General features: G+C 35.8%; 2 protein-coding genes across 2 annotated transcripts; one reads left to right on the forward strand and one right to left on the reverse strand.

Moving 5' to 3' along the window:
* Nucleotides 1-959: 959 nt before the first annotated feature.
* On the forward strand, nucleotides 960-3255 carry LOC120635595 (sugar transporter ERD6-like 6). The gene is made up of 2 exons (XM_039906605.1): nucleotides 960-1122; nucleotides 2165-3255. The coding sequence occupies exons 1-2, from the start codon at nucleotides 960-962 to the stop codon at nucleotides 3253-3255; spliced, it is 1254 nt and encodes a 417-aa protein (XP_039762539.1).
* Nucleotides 3256-13812: 10557 nt separating this feature from the next.
* Nucleotides 13813-25421, reverse strand: LOC120635776 (cytochrome P450 307a1-like). Its single transcript, XM_039906929.1, is given in 3 exon segments — nucleotides 13813-15166; nucleotides 24930-25313; nucleotides 25316-25421. Coding segments are annotated over 3 exon segments (1731 nt in total). The 3' UTR covers nucleotides 13813-13925.
* Between the last annotated feature and the right edge of the window lie 2278 nt (nucleotides 25422-27699).

Below are 27699 nucleotides of genomic sequence, written 5' to 3' on the forward strand. Positions count from 1 at the left end.
TATTAGGTAATCTACTTTTTTATGAACTGACATCTCTAAAACTACTTTCAAAGTCCCCGGTATACATTTACTTTGCCTTTTTTTCTATTATTCACTTTAAAATTCTAATTTGTATTTTTGTTATTTTGTACATAAACTACATAGTTTACACACATACATCTATAGTATAGTCAACAAGTGCCTTTTGGACCAACCTTTTTCAGCAGTCTCCGAAAATTAAGATGGAGGTGTCATTCGATTTGGAATGACATCTAGATGATTTTTGAAAAAAAAGAAGATCCGCTTGCAAAAATTGTAAAAATTATTAACAATTAACTAAAAAAAAGCCCCCTTGGCTTTGGTTTTTTGCAAATATCTCAAAAACTTATAAAGATTTATCGAAAGTGAAAAAAGATTCAAAAAGAGATTGAAATTTCCTAAAAAGTCTTGATTCTCGGAGTTGTAGGATCAATATTTATAATTTTCCCAGAGGGATGCAAATACTGCCGAAAACGGGTACTCTGGCTTGGGCAAGCAGCGCCCACTTTGGAAACTTTAACAATAAAAATGATTTAAGCATACTAAATATAAAAATAAAAAATTGAAAAAAATTCAGACACTAACTGAACAGATGAATAAGCAATAATCCGCTTGAAAACATTTTCTACCACAATTTTTCAATTAGTTAATTAATTTTTTTTTTCTGCTTGAACATGAACATTGCAAGAGTGATGTTAAACTATAAATTTAAGATTTTTTTTCTCTCTTGGAGCAATTTTTGAAAGGCTTCAGAATATAACCCTGTTGTACAAAAAAGAAACATTTTCATTTTTCATATTTTTTTAATAATTTTCGTTCTTGCAAAATTAAATTAATTTTCGGAGACTGCTGAAAAAAGTTGGTCCAAAAGGCACTTGTTGACTAGACTACAAACATAATATAGTTTCATTCTTTAAAATCTCATTGCAGCGTCTTCACTGATGGGAATCGGAATCGTGGGCCTCGGAATGGCAGCCGTGGTCTCCGACAAAGTGGGCAGACGGTGGTCTTTCATCGTCTTCTCCGTACCCTCAGTGGCTAACTACATCGTGCTTTACTATGCGAGGAGTGCAGTCGCCTTCATGCTGTCCAGGTTCCTAGCAGGTATGGTAAAATTCTTCTTGCCCTTAACCCGGTAGAACTTATCTTAAAGTAATATTTTCCTTCTAGTTCTAAGCTATAGAAAAATTGAAAAATCATTAAAAGCTACAAGGCTTCATCATCATCAGTATCAACCAAAGATCGATGCAAGGATCTCCTGTCAGAATGAAAAGAGTTTCTGCTGTGTTCTGTCAGAATACAGGTGTCACCAACCTTTCTCTTCCAGTGGGTGACATACGAGGGGAATATAATAGAGAGAAGGCAGCATTGATCTCTGTGCCACTACTTCAATCTACTGCAATCACCAGCCCATCTGTCCATCGTGTCATTTATGGGCAAACCATCTCGTTGGGAGAGGCCTTTATTCCAGCTTTGGACTTACTCTATAAGCGAATTTGACGAGTCAAGTCAAGTTTTAAGTGTTTTTTACAACCGGTTCGTAAGGCAGATTCTACCGAGAGAAAGCAACTCACAGCAGATATAGCTTCTTGGGCTCATCAGAATAGTCTCAACGAGTAGGTGTTAGATAGATGGAGACCCATGAATGAGGAACAAAAAGTATGTGCGTGTAACCTTTACACGCGATTGAAGTAAAACTTTTATTATTATTTATTGATGAAAGAGTAATTTTTTCCTGGGACTATATTCTATTTAAAATTCATTAATAACACTTTCACATTTTATAAATATTTTCATTTGTTAAATAGAATAATTGAGAGTAGACAATTCAATGTTAGATCAGCACATGTCGATATAACCTTGTCATTGAATAATATAGAATGTTGCAATCGTCAGAAAATTTGTTAATAATTTATTTATTACGAAAGTAATAAGTCAAGAAGCGTGGAGTATATGACATATACTTACGACCAATCCAATTTTAAAATAGCGGAAACTACACAGACGTCTGACGTAAGCGTTACTCCTAAATCTGATTTACTCCCTATTCGCGCCTAAAGAAGTTTTTCTTCAAAAAGAGTTTCAATTCAGCTCTTTTTTTATAGCAGTTGTTCCAGTTTTAAATTTCATCTTTTCTTAATTTCAGGTACCGCTATGGGCGCTATGTTCGCTCTAAAGTTATGCGTACCTTCAGAATATGCTGGGCCGAAGACGAGAGCGATGTTCCTCAACATGATATCCACATTAGCGCCCTCTGTGGGCAGTTGTGTGGCCCACGCCCTCGGAATAGTTTTGCACTGGCGGATAGTAGCTCTGATCGGAGTTATACCGGCAGTTGTTGGGATATTTCTTCCATATTTCTGGGTGGAAAGCCCCCACTGGTTGGCTTCGAAAGGCAGATTCGATGAATGTGAGGATTCGTTCAGGAAGCTGCACGATACCACCGCAAACACGGAAGCAGAACTTGAGTTATTGCTCAAAGTTGAAAGGACAAAACAGCAGAAGGCGATAGAATCTGACACCATGAAGACATCGGAGAAAATTAAGATAGCGTGCAGGAAGAAATACTTCTGGGATTTGATGTTGCTGAGCGTTTTCATCTCAGCTTTTCTGGCTTCGGCTGGGAAGTTGGCGTTCAGCACTCTAGCTGTTACAATTATATCCGGAATGACGGGTCCGGAGAACATATTCATATTTACAATGGTTGTGGATATTTGTGTGATTTTCGGCGCTATAGCTTCCTGCATTTTGATCAGGAAAATATCCATGAGATCTATGCTGTTCACGACAGGTTCCATCGGTATTATAGTATTAGTTTCTTTAAGCGCCTGTTTGTATTTTAAAACTGATTCCGTTTATTTCAAATGGGCAAACGTTGGCTTACTTAGTTTGTATTTCTTCATTGTTAAGTCCGGCCCGTATCCTATACTCGAGGCATTATTGGGCGAGATATATCCGATAGAGTTAAAGGTCTATTTCTTCTTTTTCTCTGGAACCATTTTAATGACGGCAGTTACTTTATCTGTGTTTTTACTACCTTTGATGGTGAGTTTGATGGGCTACCATGGAATGTTTTTAACGAACGCCGGCATTATGTGCCTCAGCTTGGGATACATCTGGATAAGATTGCCGGAAACAAAAGGGCGGACGCTACAGGAGATAGAAATTTATTTCAAAACAAAGAACCATAAGATAGAAGAGGTATTAACCAATGAGCAAATGAAAAATTTGATTTAGAGTCTGTGGCGCGTCCTACAAGTTAGCTCTTGTCTGCAATTTGATCGCACTAATCTGTAACTTGTGCAAATCTAGAATAGGCGTTCGGAAGCACGCGCAATAAAAAACAATGACATTCTATCGGCTAGTTGCTACCACAACTCCAGCCGTAGCGTTTGTATACTCATTGTCCATTCACTACTGTTAAGGAAAGGTTAAAATGTAGTGTTCTATAATTTAATTAAATTTAATTGCAAAGTCAGCATCTCGTGAGGATGTACCGGCGTTGGAGCTTGCCTTGAGAGTACATTGCCGAAGATCTTTTTCGTGTGGAGTATAAAGATTGATGCGTCGATAGCCCAGTGGGTAAAGCCTCGGCTAACCTTTCGTGGAGACCGAGTTCACACAGACTTAATAGGCGACAGACACATTTGGCTAATTTTACACTAAACAATTATTCATTGTAAAGTCAACATCTCCTGAGGATGCTCCGGTTTCGGAGCGAAACGTGCGTGAAGGGTACATTGCCGAGGATCTGTTTGGTGTGAAGTATTTGGATTAAAGAAATTATAAATTACACCATACAGATTCTCCTGCTGTTCGCGGAGTATAGAAAATAAAGTTTAATTTTCATAATATATTATGAATTTCCGCAAAGTAACGCCTGCTTCTATCTAATATCCAATACCGACTTCGAGTCCCGGCACGCACCTCTGACTTTTCGGAGTTATGCGCGTTTTGATTTAATCAGTTTATATATCACTGGCTTTAAACGGTAAAGGAAAACATCCTGCATGCCTGAGAGTTTTCCATAACGTTCTCTAGGACGTGTGAATGCCGTGGGTTCGATTCCCACTACTGGAAAATGTTTGTGTGATGAATGTTTTTCAGTGTCTGGGTGTTCATTTGTATATTATAAGTATTTATGTATGTTATTCACAAAAATATTCATCAGTCATCTTAGTACCCATAACACAAGCTACGCTTACTTTGGGGCTAGATGGCACTGGCGTTGTCGTAGCATATTTATTTATTTATTATAATCTGAGAGAAGACCCCCGCCCTGTGGTGGACCGGACCGGTAAAGGGTCGATGATGATGATGAGAAAGATTGAAGAAATTATAAATTACACCACACAGATTCTCCTGCTTTTCTACTCCATAAAAAAAAGCATTTTGAGCTTTATTTCCTATGTACCGACTTCGGAAATCTCTCTCTCTTTATTCGGTCCCTCATGACTGAGGATAGTGATCACTGGTATGGCGAGTAATCTTGTCATATAAGATCTCGCTCCATCGGGTCCTGTCTATGGCCATTTGTATTGCGTTATATAAGGTACGGGCACCAGTTTCTCTTAGTTGATCTGACCACCGGGTTGGAGATCTGCCACGGGGACGTTTGCCTTCTACATTTCCAACGACTATCAACTTTTCAATGCTCTCGTTTCCGCGGCGTGTGATATGTCCAAAATAACTAAGGATGCGCTGAAGGCAGATGGTAGAAAGGCGTGTTTCAATTTTGATTTGTGAAAGAATTGACACATTTGTGCGCTTGGCAGTCCACAGCGTAGCATTCGCCTCCAGCACCACATTTCGAACGCATCAATTCGATGTCTTTCTCTGGCGCGAACAGTCCAAGTTTCTAAGCCATAAAGGAAAATAGGAAAGAGTGCTTGTACCAGTCGCAATTTGGTTCTATTCGTTATGCTACGATTCTTCCAGATATTTGTTAACCTAAGCATCGCATCCTTAGCTATCGCTATTCTTCTTTTTATTTCGGAAACGCATGAGTCATCACTAGAGATTAAGGAACCCAGGTACGTATAAGTCTCTACAGTGTCTATACCCTGAATGCTGCAAATATTGGAAAGTTTACTCGATCGATCTACCACCATGAGTTTGGTTTTTCTTCGATTTATAGAAAGTCGGAAATAATCATACTAATATTTTAACTGTGAAAGTGTGGATATTTGTTACTCAGTCACGCAAAAACAGCTGAATGGATTGGGATAACATTTGACATGCATGTAGCCTTTGACATGGAAACGAAATAAGAGAGTGCTCAAGGGAATAAAAAACCTTAATCCACGCCATAGTCTCGGGTATCATTTAGTAATTAAATTATTTTAAGTATAAGTCAACCGTTTTAGGAAACTTTTCTCTTTTGTATCGTTCAAAGCATTGTTATTTCTCGTCCTTGCCAACAATTTCCATCCATTACCTACCGCAACGTTGTAATTTAAAATTCAATGCGGTCCAGATAAAAAATGACACTTCAAAAACGTCTGTAGTCTAGACCTTGAGAATTTATTATCTGAGACCTACCTCAATGTCAAACTCTTATGTCCGTGTTGATATCAGCTATCGATAAAGTTACATGACAAAGTTTTGTTATGGTTTACGTGCACCGCATTCACAAAATACGATGAAAAAATGAAAATGAAATGATCATATTTATAGAAAACCCCAGAACAAGCCAAGAATGAACACAATGTTACGTCACCTTCACCAACTAAAATTATTATATAAATTATTTAAATATGATGCTAAGACCTCTATTACATGATTGTGTGTGAGTTACATTCAATCTTAATTCTGTAACTGAATTATTTAATTGTAAATCAAAATTATTTTTATGTTTAAAGTTGACATATTTTGATATTTTTTTAAGCTTTAAGTTGACATACTTTAATATTTGAATCTATTGTAAAAATAATAATTTAATTGGATAATTATGATCCAAGTTCTGTAACGGAATAAAACTATTTTTATTTGTATTTTTATTACTTAACTCCGAAGAGATAATAAATAAATAAATAAACTGCGACAATACACACATCGCCATCTTGCCCCAAAGTAAGCGTAGCCTGTGTTTGGGGTTGTACATTTATGAATAATATAAATAAAATACTTATGATATACAGATAAACACACAGACACCGAAAAAACATTTTCCAGTTGTGGGACCATAGCCTTGGACTCAGAAAGCAGGGTCGCTGCCCACTGCGCAAATTGGCCGTCAAATATCTTCTACAATATTCCCTTGACACTTCTGTCCGTACTCATCTGTAACTCTATTTTGCCCGCCATTTTATATGACCTTCCTTTTTGATCTGGGTTCCTGTCATTTTGATTTTTGCCGACTGTGTCGCTCGTTCCGCGCTCTCGCTTGCACTTCAAGCCTTGAATGGAACGCCTCAGAGCGAGGTAACGCCGCATACGTCATGTTTTTTCGTGCGTGCAGCCGGCTCCATCGAATTATAAGACGTTGTCACGTCAAAAACAAGTTGGTTATTTAGGGCGTAAAGGCAGGACGAACTCACAAACAAATAAACTCTTGCATTTATATATTTTAGGGATATTGTTAGGTGGTCATTTAAAAAAAAAAAAAAAAAAGTAGCATTCTAAAGTTTTATTTTGACAGCCGATTGGCGCAATGTGCAGCGACCCTGCTTTCTGAGTCCAAGGCCGTGGTTTCGATTCCCACAACTGGAAAACGTTTGTGTGATGAAAATGATTGTTTGTTATCGGTACCTTTATTATTTACTAGCTGTTTTGATTTTGTTTTTTCATGTGGCATTAAATTTAGCTGCAGTTCTAAAAAAAATTAAAGTATTCAGTATCGCTAAGCCTTAAATGAGGGGTTTGCTGCCGTCTGCTGAGGAGTTCTGTTTTCTATCTGCAACCACAGTTGGGCAAAATTTAACATATATTATAACCTCTATAGTATAAAAATAATTATTTAAATCGGTTATTATTTGTCGGAGTTATGGTGTAAAATAGTAAAGCACTTTCATCCCCTCTCCCAAAAGAACCGAGCTTAATGTGTGGGATAAAAAGTATCCTATATTACTTCTAACACTTACAAGAATATGTGTACAAAGTTTCATGAGGATCGGTTAAGTAGTTTTTGCGTTAAAGCGTAACAAACAAACTTACATTGACATTTATATTATTAGTAGGGATAGGGATAGGGATAGGGATGTATATTATTTATGAATTATTTATCAGTTGTCTTATTACCGATAACACAAGCTACGCTTTCTTTGGGGCTAGATGGCGATGTGTGTTTTGTTGTAATTTACTTATTTATGTTTTTAAAGTCTTTCTGCTTTATTAAAACTGTGTCGGAATACCGGTAATGGCAGTAAAATTCAACTTACAGCACCGACGTAATGTTGCCTGTTTATAGGATATACTTTGGCGAGTGTGCTTAGGAACTTCATAATATTGTTCCTCCGGCACCATTCTCCCACAGAACAGCGAGACGCCGTGAACGGTGGCACGCTTATGTGGTTGACATACAGACAACACGCACGAAGCGTTTTTCTTATACGTTTCTGATACGGACTGCTAAGGTTTGGAACGCTCTTCCGGCTTCGGTGTTTCCCGATACATACAACTTGAATGCCTTCAAGGCAAGAGTGAATAGGAATTTTCTATGCGAGCGCGCCCTAACTTAGACCGCATCATTGCTTTACATCAAGCATGATAGTTTTTAAGCGCAAGTCTATCTATACTTATAATAAAACTGTAACTGGAAGATTTCTGTACATTTAATATATTTTGAAAATTTTAACTGGGGGATACTTTATAATCGATACTGAGTCAAAAACAGATTTTTATTTAATTTTTGTCTGTCTCTCTGTCTGTCGGATTTAAATAATTTTTTGTATAGTGGTAGCTGATAACACGGGTCAACATATAGGATACTTTTTATCCCGATAAACAATAAGTTTCCTCCGGAATATGGGATGAAATTTCTTATCAATTTTACTTCATATCTCTATTAAATTGGCACCGATTTTACTCATTCTTTTTTTATTTGACAGTATTTACTACTAAGCATGTATTGTCTAATTTTAATGAAGATCTGATGAATATTGTTGGAGATCAAGCACAATAACTCTTCACAGATAACAGCAAGTCGCAAGGCATATGGGACAACGATCGAATGCATGCGTTCTACATATATTATAAATGAGAAAGTTTGTGAGAATAGATGTTTGGATGGATGGATGTATGTATGGATGTTTTTTACGCTTTAACGCCACGACGAATGAACCGATTTGGCTAAAATTTGGCAAAGATACCTACAATATAGTCTGGCATAGCTCATAGGCTTCGTTTTATCCCGGAAAAGCAAACAGCTTCTACAGGATAGCATCGCTATTTTTTCCCCATCTGTGTTTCAAAATCTGCGTAACGGAGTTTTAGATTGACGTGGTTTTTTGGATAGGCATAATTGACGTGTTTTTTTTTAAGTCGACTTATTCGCGGACGAAGTCACGCGGATCCGCTAGTCAAGTATAAAAAAAAAAAAAACTTCCTAATTTCTGAAACCGGACTGCGGGAGGTGGACAAGTTAATTGTATCTTTTGTCAGTGGATATCATCTGAGGATAACATTTTTGCCTCAAGCCTATGCTTGCTTCGAAAAAACACTGGCGTAAGGCTTGCACGAAGTTCTTGCTATACCAACGCACTTCCCACTGAACCATAGAGGTCGCGCAAAATTTAATTTTATTTTTACGTTTATTAGTAAGATGAATTGATGAGTTTTTTACCCTAGAGGGTAAAAAGATATGAATATTGTCACTCGTCATAAACTCCGACTATCAATATCGTGAACATTATTCTACTAGTCAAGATCGGCATTTCATACCCATATTAATGGGGTTGTGAAAAAAAAAGCTGTGATAGCCCAGTGAGTAGGAGCCCGACTTCACTTTCGGGAGGCCGAGTTCGAATTCCTGCACGCACCTCTAATTTTTCGATGTGCGTTTTAAGTAATTAAAAAAAAACTTGCATCAACAAAAAGAAGGAAAACATCGTGAGGATAACTGCACGCCTGAGAGTTGATGCCTCCATAATGTTCCAAAGGTGTGTGGAGTCCACCAATCCGCATTCGGCCAGCGTGGTGGATTACGGCCTTAACCCCTTCTTATTGTGGGAGGAGTGTAGTGGCCTGTAGTGGTTTGATATATTGATGATTATGATAAAAAAAAGGAAACCCGCCATTTTGTTGTGGCGGCAATCTTGGACTCGAAATTTAACTTAGTGCATAATATCTCCCTAGTCAAGACCTTTCATTTGATACCCATATTGTGGGAGTGGTGAATCAAAATGTGATCCGCCATCTTGGAATGATTTTCATCGAACATGGCAACTCACTCCCAACTTATTGACTTTTCAAACAAAATCAAAATCGGTTCCTCCGTTCGACGCTGCCACATACAGAACACACATACATACATACAGATCTAATAACCGATCTAGTAGCAGGTCCAATACACCCAGTCGTTTTTGCGTGGGGAGTAAAATATAGGGTCTTCAAAAAAAAAAACATTATATCAATTGCAAGCTATATATTTTCATTTCCAATAACAACCTCTAATTCTACAATTCATCACATTTTTGTACACAATTACATCAAGGATACGAAAAATCTGTTACATATATATCTTAACCAAACATAGTATATGAAATACAATAATATATTCGATAATAACGGCCACAATACTACTTTAGTTATATTTTATATCGACATTATCCATTAGGTTTAGGTCTTAGTGTAGAAATGAATTATCTTGAGTTTAAATGGATTTTACTATAGTTCTTTAGTAGCGTTACTAAAGAACTATTTAATTGGATTAGCCTTATTGCTTTACAGTCTTCTTTTCACACTTGTTTTACAATGAACGTCTTTTTTGTTATTCTTTAGTGAAAAGTTCATTTTCAAATTGTTTTCGTTTTTACATATTTTATCGCACTTGTGTTATTTTATATATAAAATATACTTTACACTAAAAATTAATGAAAAGATTGTTTATTATTTGAAAAACAATAGTGCCCGTTTTCACTATTACATCACATCACGCTTGAATCGGATGCCTAATGATTTTTGTTATGCGTAGAGAAAAAAAATCGATTCACCTTTCTTAAGGTACGACACCGATTCGGCGGTGCGTAATGTTTAGGGAAATCGTAAACTGACAAAGGGGAACAATATAAATTCGTTTTTTTTAATAACCTTTAATCCATGCGTACTATGAAAAAATATTATCATACTAGCTGTTGTCCACGACTTCATCCGCGTTTGTTTTTGTTTTCAAATCAGGTTTTTAAGGTGTGTATTCTTGTAAAAAAATCAGGTGTAATTTTTAAATAGAACTTTTTTAACGATGATATAAAATAATTTTCCTCGAATAAACGTAGCCTAAGTTACTCCTTATTACATCAGCTACCTGCCAATAAAAGTCCCGTCAAAATCGGACCAGTCATTTCAGAGATTAGCTGGAACAAACAGACAGAAGAATAAAATTGTGAAAAATGTTATTTTGGTGTATGTACCGTATATATTATATTCATGTATATGTACTTAGTAAAAAAACGTTTAATTCGATATTACCAACAGACGCTTAAATTTTATATTATATTAAATATATATATATATTAAATTTTTCGTATGGATAGGTTATTAAAAAAACAATATACCACACCTTGTCGCAAGAATCATAGACAAGTTAGGTTAGGTATAAGCTCGTGCATAATGAAAATCGATTGGTGGATGGTAAATGAATGCCTAGAAATCTTTTTTCCGTCATTTACTAAGGCATTGCCTTTAGTGAAAGTTCGTCGTTAGTAAAAACGGGCATTAAACTCTATTCTTAAAGTTTTTTTTTTGCAAAATCCTTTGATGTGAAGTAGAATTAACCGAACACTAACCTAGAGGTTATGACAAAATAAAAAATATATACAATAAAATATGTGAAATGTTTTTTTTAATAATCTATAATTCGACTGAATTAATTTTACTATATTTTTATCTACATTTATAAAAGGATAAATAGCTTATGTTATATGACTTGTCTAAGTACTACATAATTACCAAAGACTTCGATCGTATTTAGGTCACGACAGCATATTAAATGCTAAGTAGAATACTTAACTTTAAATGAAATCCATTAACTGGTTGATGAGCGGTTTACTTGTGTGAACGTTGAGTGGGTTGATCGACCGCTTGTGTTCTATCTTCGTTTCGATTTAGAGCCCCCAAATCAACCAGATTGTTCAAAGCTATGGTTGATAAAAACGGGTCACTGCTACGACGCAATATCAACATGTATCTGAGTTCATGCTTTCAAGGGCGAAAACATGTAACCAATTAGAAATTTAAGTGAAGACCTATCCACGATTTCAATCTTTGATAATTTCTACATACAATCGCTAAATAAATGCGTTTAAGTCTACACAGTATCGTGTTTTTTTTGGTATTTTAATATTTATTTTGAATTTGGTTTTTAGCGGTAATAAATAAAAAAAAAATTGAATTAGCAGATGCTAATTCTGTTGTACATATATAACTAAAACTATTTATAGACTTAATAAGAGCGATTTAACACAATTTAAAATTTAAAAAAAAATGCAAAAAATTTACAGTCCTTTTTATAAAGACGCGACTTAATTAATTTTGGAGTTCTTAAGATATATATAGTTTATTTTTAAATAATTAATAAACAGTGATTTAGATTCGCTGTGTCATATTTTCAAATTCTGTAATGTATACCCATGTTTTACCATATTGACAAGCATTGTAAATTCTACAAATTCTTTGTAATATTTACAAGTTTTGTAAATTACGCAAATGTCGCGTCGTATTTATAAAATCTGAAAATGAGGCAGGTATTAATTATCTGAATAATTTTTTATTTGAAACTGACCTGGTTCTTGAGAACTCATTAAAAAAGAGAGTATAAATGTTAAGTGTAATAAAAAGTTATTTTGGAATCGAACAATGTTTTCAACATTCTTAGTTTATTAGCATTTTGACGCATTTTTTTTGGCGAGAAAAGCGAATCAATTACGGCATTTTATACCGAAACAAACAGAGTGCCAAAAACAACTATATTTTATGTACAACAGAATTAATTCCGCAGTTTCATCACATATTTCTATAGCGTACCCATACATACAACACTTCATACACACAATATTAGCACTACCAATAGTCCTCCGAAGCAATATACCAGTCGTTTTTCATCGATCGAATGAAAAGATTAAGAAAAGAAGTTTACTTAAAACTACAGTGCGTTTTTTTACAGTACTTCAGTACCAACTCTAACATCCTCCATAATTTTTGGTTAAATTGATTTGACCAGAAATGATTAATGATGATAATATAGCGCCAGAAGTCGACTTCAGTGGATTTCACGATCTTCAGGGAATTCAGTAAGGAGTTAGATCACAACTTAAGAATATTTGGAAATCTGTTCCCTGTCACCCTCAGATAGAAATTTACACGTTATATAAAAATATTAGATCATCAATAAAACTCTAAACGTCAGAGTGAAATAGACCTAGAGCCTAAATTTATAGTTTAACCGCTTACACTGTTTCTAGCAGAACCTGCTTCATTAGTACTTATATTCAATACAGAATGTACTTTAGATTAATTTTACTTTGACGTTGGTTTTTGTTTCGAAAACGGCTGCACAACAGCGAGCGTGTAAATCTCTTACTAGGGTCACAATACAGTGTCTACTCAGGACTAGGAAATTCTATAAAGGCACATATTATAATTTTTTTGTTTCATATAACAACGTCTGTACTTTTCGTTCGGTTCGATACCATAACGTTAGATTAAAATAGTCCTTAAAACCACTGTGTTAAACTCAATTCCTTCGTATATCTAGCACCACTAAGGAAAAGGGGAATGCCCACGACCCATAGAAAAACCCATAGTCAAGTTAGTGTTTTATATAACAAAGATAAAAATTTTGCATTCAATATTAGCTATAACAAATGCCTTGTGTTATCCTTTAGGCGAAGTATTAAAAAGCTATTATTTTTTTTTCACGCTGAAAATTAAGAATCTTTGTTACACTTAATATGACAAAGGAAAATGAGATGGGAATAATTCGTGTCGAGCCTGAATACCAACTGAGTATTCCTCTTTTGTCCAGGAGTAAATCAAGGAGGAAGAATCTAATTTATTGGTAAAGTCTAGGATCGAAGTTCTTGAAAAGCGTCAACGTTGTCGAAATACGCCAACTCGTAACAGTAAAGGATATAACCCCCCCCAAACGTGTCTTCAATATAGTTTGCATTATGTACGAACAATATAAACCAGAGTCTCTGACAGAAAAACCCCAAACAATTAGAATGGTTTCACGTGGTTAAAGTATGGATCCGAATGTGAGGAATAAATTAGAGTCATTTCAATCAAATAAATAGTTTTGAGCGATCCCCATAACTCATTCTGCGTCCAAACCAATCATGAAAAAAAATTAAAAAAAAAAACAATATTTTGTAATTATTGCAAGTTTTGTAAACTTTACAGTTTTCTGTAATCTTCCCAAAGTAATATTTTTTGTTTATTTGCGTGTTTTTTTAAAATTTAATCTAAAAAATAAATGAGAACCAATTGCTGCATTTGTGGTAGTCGTCCATAGAGTTTAATCCTCTGGGAAGTTATCTGTTATAATGTGCCAGAAAGAGTTAAGTAACAAAAAATGTATCTTAGTCAACCATAAATTTAAATAGCTGAATCTATAAATAAAGTTAATGATACAGATTATGTAGTAGTAATAAAAGAAAAAAAATTGATTTCAAATATGGAACTCACCAATAAAATGGACGCAGAATGAGTTAAGAGTGTTTACCTATAATAAGAAATAGGTCGAGTTCAGTTCAGTGTTTCCTAGGCAGTAAATACAAGTTATAAGTATCTTTGGGCAGAGCAACGCAAGCAGGTTTTTGTCTTAGATCCTCTAAATCCACCGCACCTATATCAAACTCCTGGATTATATTTGCGAACATAACAAAACTCATCGTCGTCACTAAAGTTTGGCCGATACACGTTCTCTTACCAATGCTGAAGGGCAAGAAGTGTGGTATGTTCTTCTTAACAGTTACGACCTCTCTTTCAACATCGTTCACTCTGTTAATCGGGCCGGATCTCTCACTATCGGATTCCATTCCAGAGTCGCACTGGGAGTTGCGTCGTGCCCTCATTTTAGTGCGTTCTAGAAAACGCGACGGATCGAATTTCTCCGGTTGGTTCCAATAGGCAGATGACGTATTGAGTTCATAGTTGTTTATGAATACAATAGTACCTTTTTCGACTCCGTAACCAGCGACATTCGCGTTTTCTGTAGCAACGTGTGGAACTATGGGCGACGAGGCGTATCTTAAGCATTCTAAAATTGTTGCTTCTGTGAAAGGCATGGACATTCTATCAGTTAATGTCACAGCGCGTTTACCTTTAGTTACAGCGTCGATTTCCGCTCTAACCTTCTTCCCTATGTCAGCATCACGGGCTACCGCTGTTAAGCAAAGCATAACTAAATTGCCCACAGACGAATGACCTCCCAGGAAGTCTTCAAGCATAAAAATGATAGTGTTCCTATCAACCGTTGGATCATCGTGCAAAACTCTTAATAGCCCATCCAAAAAGTCCTTTTCCGGCCCCTCCATGTCTAGATTAATTTCTCGCTGCTCGACAATTCTTGATAGGATGAAAGAGCGAATCTCCTGCGACCAGTTCGATAACTTTTCCATATGGTTCTTGTAAAACGGCGCCAACCAAGGTAGGAAATCGACCGCGTAACCTTGGTTGATCTCCCAGAAAATTTCATCGAAATGGTCAACTATTTTGCGGAACTCCGTATCGTTTTCGGCGTCAAATCGCACATTGCACATGTAGTTGGAAAACATGTTCATAGCTGTTGACATAAGGAAGGGTTTCAAGTTGACACTGCCTGTGGAGGACCTGGTAACATTTTTCAAGGTTTGCACCAATTCTACTGCCTCGAAGGTGGCCACTGAGCCGATCTTGGTAAAGTTGTCGGTGTGCTGCTTGGGACCGCAATGGCGGCGTGCCAGATTCCGTCTCCTCAGCTGCAAGTTTGACCAATCGCAGAGGGCTAACGCTGTGGACAAAGGAAAAGGTTCTATTTAAAAAAGGTCTCCTGACATTGGCTGATCTCTGTAAAGTCAGAAGAGAAAAAAAAAAAAAAAAAAAAGGTTTAATGTCGACGACCTTCCTGGTGCTGTGCTGGACGCTGTCTTATAAGTGGGACGTTGAGTTAGATTCCTGGCTGTGGCCATTTGGGGTTTTATGGCAATAATAATTGACAGAACGAAGGTATCTATGTGGAATCCCATAGGTCTATAAATACAGCAACAGTTAGTTAGCAGAACATGCTAGGAATACGTCCTGCAAAGAGGTCCCGTCCCGCAATATGTCCATGAACAGCTTCATGTGTTTGTAACTGCACCAGAAACCACGCCCTTCAGACCGGAAATAAGAAATAAGCGGCAGGACCCCCCCCCCCCCCCCCCGTTACATAAAGCTCTAAAAATTATGGAATTTATAATTTCCATATTTAGAGGGAGCCATTAGCCGTGGTTTTTTAAATGTATTTAGAAAAAAAAAATGATTTAACCTTCGTGTGTTGGGTAAAAACAAAAATAAAAATCTATATTGCATACATGAAATAAAATCAGTTAGGCCAGGGTAGTTTACAATAGAACAAAAAAATAAAACAGAACATCACATGTACGTATTTCATGTGTATTGTGGATTTAAAAGCCAAATCCCGAGTATTTCATCTAAATTCTACACCCTTAGTATGACTTTGGCGTGCACGCACGCGTAGCGTCGCTATCGAGTAGCGAAACAATAAAATAATGCTTTACAAATTGGCAGAGCTTTTAGTGACGTACCGCCATGATTATTTTACCAAGCAACTTTTGTGTTTTGGTCTGAATGGCGTGTTTGCCGGTGTAATTACAGGCCCTTTTGGCAGCACTATGCAGGACGTGTTCTTTATAAAAATATTTAGTTCGAAAAACTGACAATCAACTGCTTACTCTAATATAAACTAAGTATAGCACTATTTGGCATGTGTATACAATTGTGCGTTCTCGATGCGAATAGCATGCACATCCGTTGCAAATCCGAAATGGTCCTTAAATCCCTGGGAAGTGTTGCTCTGTAAATAGGCGATGGTTCGTAAATTATAACTAGAAAAAGAAAGTTTTGGAGCTAAATGTAAAACCTATTTGGACAGCATCGTTAACACTGCACCCACGAAGAAGCACGGGTACCCTTTCAGAATGAGAAGGGTTTAGGTAGTCCACCACGCTGGCTATGGAGAGCCGTCTATCGTGCAGGTTTCCTCACGATGTTTTCCTCGTTTTTCCATTTTATTGTTTTAATTAATAGCGCACATAACTTCGAATAGTTAGAGGTGCATGCTGGGAATTGAATTCGGCCCTACCGACAGGAATGCAAAGCTCTAACCAATATTACAAGTAATAGGTTATTACGCCTGACGAAAAATAATACTAATTGAGCACGCATAAGAGTTTGCTAAAAAATAGCATTGACTTAGCAGCTATTTCAACCCGTTTTTTATTAGCTTCACCTGTGTGTTTGTTTGTATGTTTGTATGTTTATAACCCCTTCTCATTGTGGGAGGAAACCCGTGCGCTGTAGTGGGCCGGTACTGGGTCGATGAAGATGTTGACTCTTTTAGACTTCATTTTGACCTTCAAACGGTCTAATTTCGTTCAAACTTCTAGATGTATCGAGGACCGATGACAATACACTAATTTGTTAAGATTATTCAATTTGCTAAATAAAATATTTGTTAATTTATATAATTTTCATCTAAAGTCGATGAGGTAGGAATGATGTTAATATTTAACCGTTAGCTTTAGCCCACTTCTCTAATATTAAAAAGATTCATTGTGAATGGGTTAACGATTAATTTCGTAGCGTGCTAACCTGTTAGGGATATGGCAGTTTTACAACGTGTAACCGAATTACGAAATAATGTTGAAGGATGCGTAGGTAAGTATACTTCATAAGGGATCACCCCGTAAAAAATATTAAATTAAAAGAAGCATATTTTTTCTTATCTTAAGGAGAAGTTCGCTTTTCGGAGTGCAATCCGATTTAAGATCGTTCCGCGCGCTGAATCTGAGTATGCATTTTCATAGAACTAAGTTCTATGAGCACTCGTTTACAGTGCAAGCAATAGACAGCGCTGTGGAATGCGCTCCCAATCGACATAAGGCAGTCTAAGTCAAAGCACTATAGTTAACCTTGAAGACGACTTGTAGTAGTATTTACTATTATTAATGTATTTATGATATGTTAAAGTACCTACATATTAGTTTATTTTTGTTATTTTTTTAATATTTATTATATTAATAGTTATTGCCCGCGACTTCGTCTGCGCTTGATTTTGTATTTTGATGTGGCATTAAATTTAGTTGTAGATCTAAAAAAAATTAAAGTATGTAGTATCGCTAAGCCTTAAATGAGGGTTTTGCTCACAACCACATTCACCAGATCTACCACAAATTTCGGACAAGATTATTACCTCTATAGTACAAAAATAATTATTTAAATCTGTTATAATTTGTCGGAGGTATGGTGTAAAATCGTCAAATACTTTTATCCCCTCTCCCAAACGAACCGAGCTTAATGTCGGGATAAAAAGTATCCTATATTACTTCTAACACTTCCAAGAATATGTGTACAAAGTTTTATGAAGATCGCTTAAGTAGTTTTTGCGTGAAAGCGTAACAAACAAACTTACATTGACATTTATAATATTAGTAGGGATGTATTGTTTTATGTGTGTATCTAATCTAGTTCAAGTATTAGTATGTATTTTTTTTAATATGCATAACCTGCAGTATGTTATCCTTTTGTTTTCCTTATCCTAAGGTTGCCTGGATCGCTACGAAGCGATAAGGCCGCCTTTTGTATACTGCTTCTGTCTATGTTTTTTTTTATTCTTCTTCTGCATTTTTATTTTTATTAAGAGTATAAATAAACATTCTAAGTGTTTACTTCTTTTGCTGCTGCTGCTGGCAGCTGTATTCTGAATCTATTTCAGGCGATAATACGATTCTGGCCGGGATATTAACCAGTATGCGCACAAAGAACCGTCCGCATAAACTTGCATGCATGATTTAGCATTGACGCATGTATACATACATTTATGTGTGACCCAAGCCAGGCGTGTGATCAACGCACTGTATAAACCAGTGAGGCATTGCAGGGTGTCTCTTAATGTACCTAATTAATCATTCATCTTTAGTCTAATAACTTCCAGCTCAGACTTACTCTTTCATAGGAAACAGGCAGTCAGAGTTATAACCCAACACGATATTCCAATGCGGATTTAACGATTATTATTACACTTTCACGATTATATAATAATACATTTTATTTCATTATCTACATTCATATCTTTATTATTACGCAGAGATCTCCTTTTAAGCATATAATATACTTGTACCAGGTCTCGCTCTTCTCTAACATAATGTGTACATACATTGAGCAAATTTTTCTATATAATTTAACTATTCTTCATTTTTTTTTTAATGCTTGCATGTAAACTTGTGGGGTGTGTGTGGATGTTTGTTTATGTGTGTGTGTGTGTTTGCGTGGGAGTGTTAAAACGCACGCTAATTTCCTACCTCCAGATTGAACTTAATAAGATCTTGACCGGAAAATGTTTTTTTTTTAAGTGAAACTTTTATTGCATAGTCTCAAACTTTTTCGGCTGTGTGTTGCATATCGCGTGACAGTCGGCCGCGGAGTAGGGATAAAGACGGCGGCGCCTACAGATCGCATCAGCTGACCGTGTAGTGAAGGTATCACTCGTCAGTGCTCCATGAAATATTGGTAACATTTATAAACTGTGAAACTCATGATGAAGATGGAATTTATAATAGAATGATTGAAAGTAATTGAAAAAAAAAAGGTTGCCTGTAAAGTCGGTATACGGGCGAAAGTTTTACGTGACAACGACTTTGAGTGGTAAAATAATTTTAATGTGAATATTCATTCGTATAGTAGGAAGAAGGATGAAATAATAGTAACAATTTAAAACATTTATTTATACAAAGAATTATATTTAAAACATTAATTTATACAAAGAATCTCGCACTGAATTTCATATTAACAAAATTTTATTTTTACCTTTACACATACATACGTATTTATATACAAATATACATACAATAACTTGCAATACATTTGCGTACAATGAAACAGCGTTTACTACAAAGGGACGCGTGCCTTTCACTTTTTATGTCTGTCTCTCTCGCTCTTAGGCGGGCTAACCATGCCCGAGTGGAAGGGACGCGTGCCTCTCACTCGCTCTCATTGTGAGCGCATAACGTGAGCGGAGCGTAACGCAGTTTCTTGAAGTGTCACCCGGCAAACCAATTTATAAGACGTTGTCACGTGAAAACGGATCAAAATGACTTTTTAATATGTCTATATCACCTAAATAATTGTTAAGTTTTATGTTTGTTGTGCTCTAAGACACAGAGTTCAATAAAAATATTAGTTGGAGACCTAGTGTACTTTTATCATTCCCATTTTCCAAGTATAAAATTAAGATTGACGAAGCGAATTTTATACCTTTAATGGAATATTATTCCGAAACTTTTTAGTTAAATGACTATAATGATATTTGACGGCCGATTGGCGCAGTTTGCAGCGACCCTGCTTTCTGAGTCCAAGGCCGTGGGTTCGATTCCCACAACTGGAAAATGTTTGTGTGATGAGCATGAATGTTTTTCAGTGTCTGGGTGTTTATACTTATGTATATTCTAAGTATTGTGTGTATTTATGAATAGTCGTCTTAGTACCCATAACACAAGCTACGCATACTTTGGGCTAGATGGCGGTGTGTGTATTGTCGCAGTATATTTATTTATTTATTTACTAAGGTATAATTTTACACTATAACAGGTTTTTTCGTTGAGTTTTAAAAATTTCTAAAATTCAATCAACAATTCGAAGCGTCGCCACGGCCTGTGTACCCACGCCAACAATCAGGTTTACCCTCCGCCAATAGATGTTTCACATAAAAAATTAACGGACAAACCTATTCAATTCTATATGAGTATGAGTATGAGGGCATGCATATAAAATGCATTGCGGCATTTTTTTACAAATTGCCTCTAACGTATCAGATTACGCGATATTACAAATGATATGTGTCGGTAGGTAACCGTCTAGATACATACTTATATGTTATATGTTATATGGAGCATCTACTCTATGTCATAAGAGACCAGCGGATAATCCTCTGCGTTATATTTCGTGTTTTATCGCGATTTTGCTGTATGGCATAAGAGATTAGCGGATTGGTCCACTGGAAAATGTTTAAAAAAAATTATCCTTGGTATGAAGTTCGCCGGGACAGTTTTTATATATATTTCTTGTGTGCGTGTGCGTACTCCTTCTAGACGGCTGGACCGATTTTGATGAAATTTTTTGTGTGAGTTCAAGGGGATTCGAGGATGGTTTAGATTCACAAATTGGTCCACTGGAAAATGTTTAAAAAAAAATTATTATTCACGCTTATTTTGGGGCTACATGGCGATGTGTGTATTGTCGTAACACAAATATAGTAATAAAATACTGTCGTAATGACAAAGTTTGACATCAATTCTAATTGTATTATTTGCCTAATTAATTTAGAATTACATTAACCTATTTGTAATTCTTGTATTTTTGTAAAAAGCTTGTATGTGAATTATAGCTCTAACCAATAATTGATCTTCTAATAATTTTAAATGACAATGTGAGATGGTGATAACGAAAAAAAAACACCTGGCTTCTTAGACCACAACGCGTTTGGAACCCTCGTAGCTTTAGTTTTAAGTTTACGAATATGGTTATCGCCATAATATCACTACCGTGTAATTCTCATGTAATGTACGCATCAAAAGTGCCACCAATAATACTTTAAATAAAAATATTTTTAACTTTGACTTATTCTTTTCACTGTAATGTAATTTTGCACGCCTTATAAGCGAAGCGTTGAGGTGGGTATTGTCAGTTTACGCACACCGAGTGATTCTCTAACTTAAAATATCACTGTTTTTATTCTTTATTGCTTTTATAAGTGAATATAAATAGACAAATGTTGAGGAAAAACACAATTTTTAACACTCATGATATTTTTAAATCTCTTTTTATTATTTAAACGAATTAAAAAATTGTTAAAAAAAGTTCTGCCTTGGACGTCCGTGTGTCTGTATGTGCGGATCCCGTATCTTGTGGTCACGATAACGAGCGAAATACTTCACTTATCGAGTTGTTTTTTTTTATAGGCTTCAGTATTTTGAGGAATAGAAGCCTATTACTTTTCACGGTATAATTGGATGTACTTTAATTATCATTTACAAATAATCTCAATTATATTGTAATGAATGAGATTATGAGGCGTGCACTTTTGGATTTTCCAACTATTTATTTTTTTAAACGTTTGCACACTCTGTGACAGTCGATTGTGAAGGGACTGTTTAATTAAATGTTTACTTGTTATGTACCCACAATTTGGCGAATAAATATTTCATCATTACAGGTTCTACCTAGTTCAAGCATCAGTCCCCACATTATAAATGTGTAACAAAATAGCCCGTAAGCAACATTACATTGTACTTATACGTAATGTAGAGAAATAAATAAATCATTCATTCATTCATTCATTCATTCAAATCATTATTAACCCATTGCTGGGCAACTACAAGGCACGGGTCGGGTCTTGTCTCCTAAGAATGAGGAGGGTTTAGGCCATCCACCACGCTGGCCAAGTTTATTTATTTATTTACTTATTCAATTACAATCCCATTACAATGTCATATAATTGTTATATTTTCTAAAATAATAATTCCTAAATCATTTGAAACAATTGAAATGAAGAAGAAGAAGTACGAAATGGTAGACTTCACATACCTTCTAGAACGTTATGGAGAACTCTCACGCATGCAGGTTTCCTTCACCGTTAAAGCGAGTGAATTTTAAAAAATTTTAAATTTAGAAATGCGTGTCGGGGATCGAACTCAGTCACCCCGAAAAGAAAGCCGATGATTTAACCACTAGGCTATCACTGTATTTTATTTTTTATTCATCATCATCATCATCTCAACCAATTGACGTCCACTGCTGGACATAGGTCTTTTGTAGGGAGTTCCACAATGCACGGTCCTGGGCCGCTTGCCTCCAACGGCATATATTTTTTGTTATAACCATCCAAACATTCGCATTTTTATAATTACAACAGATCATTATGGAAATCGGATTCTTTCGTGACTCACACCACACATTGCTAATAAAATTGTCTCAAATGACGATATCAACTTTTATAGGTGACCTACGTCCTACCTATGCTGATATCTGTGTTATGGGATCCCATGGCACACATACTGAGTGTTTCGCCTTGGGCTAAGACCTTGCCATGTAAGCAAAAACTTTAACTTTTTCAGAATCCCGTAGAATCTCCGGGCAAAGTTTTCAAATATGTGTTAAGAGCAAAGTGATTCCGGGATATATGTTAAAGACAAAGAAATTTAGCTATTACATCAATATTATTAAAACCTAATAAAACATAGCAAGTTATAGAATACTTATCGATAAAACATTTTACAAAATATTAAAATACGTAAAACCTACAAAATACTAAAATCAATAAAACCTTCTTCAAATTGCTAAAATCATTTAAACCTGCAAATTACTAAAATCATTTAAACCTGCAATTACTAAAGCTAATAAAACCTTCTATAAAATCATAGCTCTCGCAGCTTTCTTATAACATATCTAAAGGGCTGATCGAACTGTTCAAAGGATATACTATGCTTTATGCAAGAAACCGCATCCTAACAAGTACCTTTAAATGTACCAAAAATTAACACTGAATGATAGAAAAATTCTAGTTTCGGAAACGTGTAAAAAATAAGATTTCGTACAGACATAAACGGATATAAGTTTTGCTGCCTAAGGACTAATGGGGATCAGATTACATAAACATACAAAATATAGGCCAGTTTCATATCGGAGTTCCAACTCGTGTACGCGTTGAAATTAATAAGTGATGTTTAAACTATTATAATATGAATTTTTAAAATTAATTTGGCATGTATAGTTCTATTTATTGAACTGTTTTTCACGTTCATCGTTGACGACCTCCCTGGCGCAGAAATGAGCGCTTCGAATTTAAGTAGGAGGTTTCGGGTTCGATTTCCGGCATGGACAATTTGGCAATTTATAATTTCTGAATTTTCGGGTTGGTGGGGGGTTCCGGCCGTGGCTAGTTACCACCCCAACGACAAAGACGTGCCGCTACGCTACGACGTCTACGCGACATCGCACCGGATCACTAAATCGCTTAGCGGCACGTCTTTGTCAGTAGGGTGGTAACTAGCCGCGGCCAAAGGCTCCCACCAGACCAGACCAGAGGAACTTCAGAACTGCCAGAAATCGAACAAGAGACCTCCTACTTAAATTCACAGCAGTATGGTAGTCATACCCATAGTCGGTTTCTACGCGAAATCGCACCGGAACACTAAATCGCTTAGCGGCACGTCTTTGTCAGTAAAAAACCTAGAACCTGTGGCTTCGTAATACATATTTCCATACGTGAAAAAACTTAAACCCTAGACTCTGTCCGCCGCGCCACCTACCTGGTCCAGATGTAGTTTCCAAACTATCCAGGATACACATACCTAGTTAGTTTAAATCTTCTTCGTCCTTTATTAACCGCGGGAACCGTCCGGGATATATACGAATAAAACATTCGAAAAACGAAATGAAAAACGCTCTACGTTAATGTATTTTAGGAATAAAAATAAACATTAAAATCTGTCCCAACATTATCTGCCAAAGTTACACCGAAATAGGTAATCAAAAGTGACTGTGATAATTGGCTGTACGGTTATATACCTTTGCATTTTTCCTAAGGTGATTTTTTCTTAAGAAAAAAATTACGGTGATTAAATATGTACCTATAGTTTTCAGTGCCAATTACTGAAAAGTGTTGTAATTTTTTTTGACGTTTTTTTTTTAAAAATATTATGGAAGTGAGTGTGTGTTTTTTTAAAACATTTTTAAACTGATTGAGTGGCTTTGTTGTGGATATCGTTAAAAACATCACATCATCATGAGAGCATCAAATATGCGCTGGTAATAACTGAGTAAGTAACTTTGTTCTTTTTTTCATATTTTATTCGAAATAATTAAAAAAGTAACAGTAATCTATATATATATATATATATATATACATGAATTGCTGTTCGTTATTCTCACTAAAACGTGAGAACGTATGGACCGATTTGGCTCATTCAGGTCTTGAAATATACGTGGAAGTCTAGGAAAGGTTTATATGGTGAGAAAAATACTACATAATATGTATATAATTATTCCGTACGTGTGTTTGTCACCTAGCTCCTCCTAAGCAGTTGGGCCGATTTTTATTAAATTTTGTTTGTATGTTCCAATGGGTTACATGTTGGTTTAAAAACGCAAATGGCGGTAAAAAAAAGCCACGTCTGCTGGATCGACTAGTAAACTATTAATATATTTTTTATAATAATACTGATCTGTCGATTAATTTATAAAACCAAAAATAATAAAAAAAAAAATAACTATTTATTATTTAGGTCATTTATATTATTTGAGTACTATGTAAAAAGTATATAAAAAGCCGGAAAAATTATGTACTGTCAGCGATAAAAATAAGATTGGTGTAAAATTTATTTTATAATGTATGATTTGCATGCTGTTAAGCGGAATTTGGTTAAGAGGTAACCATAATATTTGAGACCTGTATACTAACCCAAAAATATATATTAAATGAATAAAAAAATACTTACAATTATTTCGGTCGCCGGCAAACAGCTTATGGAACCGCAAGAAATCAGGACGACCGCCGAAAAACTTTCCGTTTTGGTTCAAAACCTCCCGAATCAATTCTAAACTGTTCACTACTATACACTCTGACGAACCCAATTTGATGCTATAAATATCCCCGTATGTCTTCGATAGCTCCGTGAAAGATTGGAATGGGGACTCATTTTTGCCCAAAAGATGCATACTGCCTATCACGGGGAAAGCCAAAGGTCCGGGGGCTTGTTTTAAACTAAGAACGTCGCCTTCCCCATATTTGGAAACTTTTTTCCACGTGACAGTACGCCTTGAAAAAAGTTTGTATACAAAAAGGGCGCATAGAGCGAAAAGTAATATTGCACTCATTTTTCTAAAGAGAAATTTTTAAGAGTGGCAACACTGGTGTTTGACAGGAGGTTTTGGCGGGAACTGCCGCGTTCACCGACCGGCACTGTGCTCAACTGAGGCCGCGCCGCCATATTTATATGGCAGCCATTTGCATTTAAGGCCGGGTGCATATCTAAGGAATACCTGAAATCATATTTACTAGCGGCCCCTCGCGACTTCATCTGCGTATGAGTGAATCGTAAAAGAGAGATATATTTTGTTGCCGCATTTTTATTAGATTATTTACAGAGTAACAATTCAATCACCATAATTTTGGCTTAACCGTTAACCGTTTACGCATTTGGAAGCTCTCTAATTATTTTTCCCGTTTTTTGAAACGTTTTTTATTCATGCTTTGCTCCTGTTGGTCGTAGCATGATGATATATAGCTTATAGCCTTCCTCGATAAATTTGCTATCCAACAAAAAAAAAGGTTTTATCAATATCAAAATCTCGGCAGTATTGGATAGAAGCAGGCGTTACTTTGCGGAAATCCATGATATGCTATGAAAATTAAGCTTAATTTGCTATAATTACGCGTAAAGCCGGAGAACAGTTAAGTGACAATAATTATCTTAACAATTATTCATTGTAAAGTCAACATCACCTGAGGATGCTCCGGTTTCGGAGCGAAACGTGCGTAGAGGGTACATTGCCGAGGATCTGTTTGGTGTGGAGTATAAGGATTGAAAAAATTATAAATTACACCCTGTGTGGTGTATTTCTCCTGCTGTTCGCGGAGTATAGCAAATTAAGCTTAATTTTCATAAACTCGTCAACTTTATAATATGAGTATAAAATATACCAGTAGATTGGGTGCTAGCGTGCGACGTTAGCGTGTTTTCGCGGTATTTTAAAATCTTGTTTGGTTGTCCGAACTAAAAAAGTCCAATATTTCGTTAACGCAACAATCTTTTTTTTTCCATCGTGGACGATTTTAGGTTACTTTTAGGGATATAAAATATCCCATATCCATGGAATATCCCATCCTGGGATGGATATGGAATATTCCATATCCATCCCAGGATGGAAGCTGTATCCATGCAAAATTTCAAGACCATGCACAAGATCGATGCAGCGGTAGATCCGAACATACCTACCAGTCACACTTTCGTATTTATAATATTGTATAATCTATATATTGTTATGTTGGTTTGTGTACGCTTCAAAAACTCAAAAATTTCTGCACCGATCGGGCTGAAATTTTAGCATGATATATAATACGCATCAAGGATTGTTTTTATCTATTTTTCTCAACCATTCAATCACAATGTGCCACAGCGAAGCGTGGCAGGGTACAGCTAGTATATAATAATTTATATTGTAAAATAACCTATTAATAAATTCTTCCGCTATTGTACAAAACATGTCCATTTCTGGGTGGTTTTATAAATCCTTTATTTTACCACTAGCTGTTGCCCGCGACTTCGTCTGCGTTTGATTTTGTTTTTTGGTGTGGCATTAAATTTAGGTGTAGATCTAAAAAAAATTAAAGTATTCAGCATAGCTAAGCCTTAAATGGGGGGTTTGCTGCTGTCCGCTGAGGAGTTCTGTCCTCTATCTCCAACCACAGTTTGGGCAAAATTAAACACATATTAATAAATATTAACCTCTATAGTACAAAAATAATTATTTAAATCGGTTATAATTCGTCGGAGTTATGGTGTAAATCGTCAAACACTCATCCCCTCTCCCAAAGGAACCGAGCTTAATGTCGGGATAAAAAGTATCCTATATCACTTCTAACACTTCCAAGGATATGTGTACAAAGTTTCATGAGGATCGGTTAAGTAGTTTTTGCGTGGAAGCGTAACAAACAAACTTACATTGACATTTATAATATTAGTAGGGATAGGGATATTAACTGTCCACCTAAATACCAATTTGTATCGACTAGAAGATAAATTCAACAATACTTTGTACTTCCATAGAAACTTTATCACATATTAGGTATAACTACGTCATCGTCATCATATCAACCTGATAACCGCGCTGGTGCAGTGCTGGTGGACTCCACACACCTTTAAGAACATTATGGAGAACTCTCAAGCATGGAGGTTTCCTCACGATGTTTTCCTTCACCATTTTAGCAAGTGATATTTTAATTGCCAAAAACGCACACTTAGAAAAGTTAGAGGTGCGTGTTGGAATTGGAACCACCCTCGAAAGTGAAGTCGAAGTCCACTGTACGCGCATTTTTTAAATTTTGATGATAACGATTTTGATATGCAGTAACCCTAAGCAATATTCAAATTAATTCTAAATAAAAAAAAGTGTGTGCGCGGAATATTATAGAATGTCGCAATCGTCACAAAATTTATTAATAATTTATTATTAACAAGTATATTTAAAGATTTACAAAACTCTTTG

This window comes from Pararge aegeria, chromosome 27 (assembly GCF_905163445.1).
Source record: "Pararge aegeria chromosome 27, ilParAegt1.1, whole genome shotgun sequence".
In the NCBI taxonomy this organism is placed as follows: domain Eukaryota; kingdom Metazoa; phylum Arthropoda; class Insecta; order Lepidoptera; family Nymphalidae; genus Pararge; species Pararge aegeria.

Coding starts and splice junctions, on each gene's coding strand:
- LOC120635595 (XM_039906605.1), top strand. CDS start 960: ATGGGAATCGGAATCGTGGGCCTCGGAATGGCAGCCGTGGTCTCCGAC. Junction 1,123..2,164: donor GCTGTCCAGGTTCCTAGCAG/GTATGGTAAAAT, acceptor TCTTAATTTCAG/GTACCGCTATGGGCGCTATG.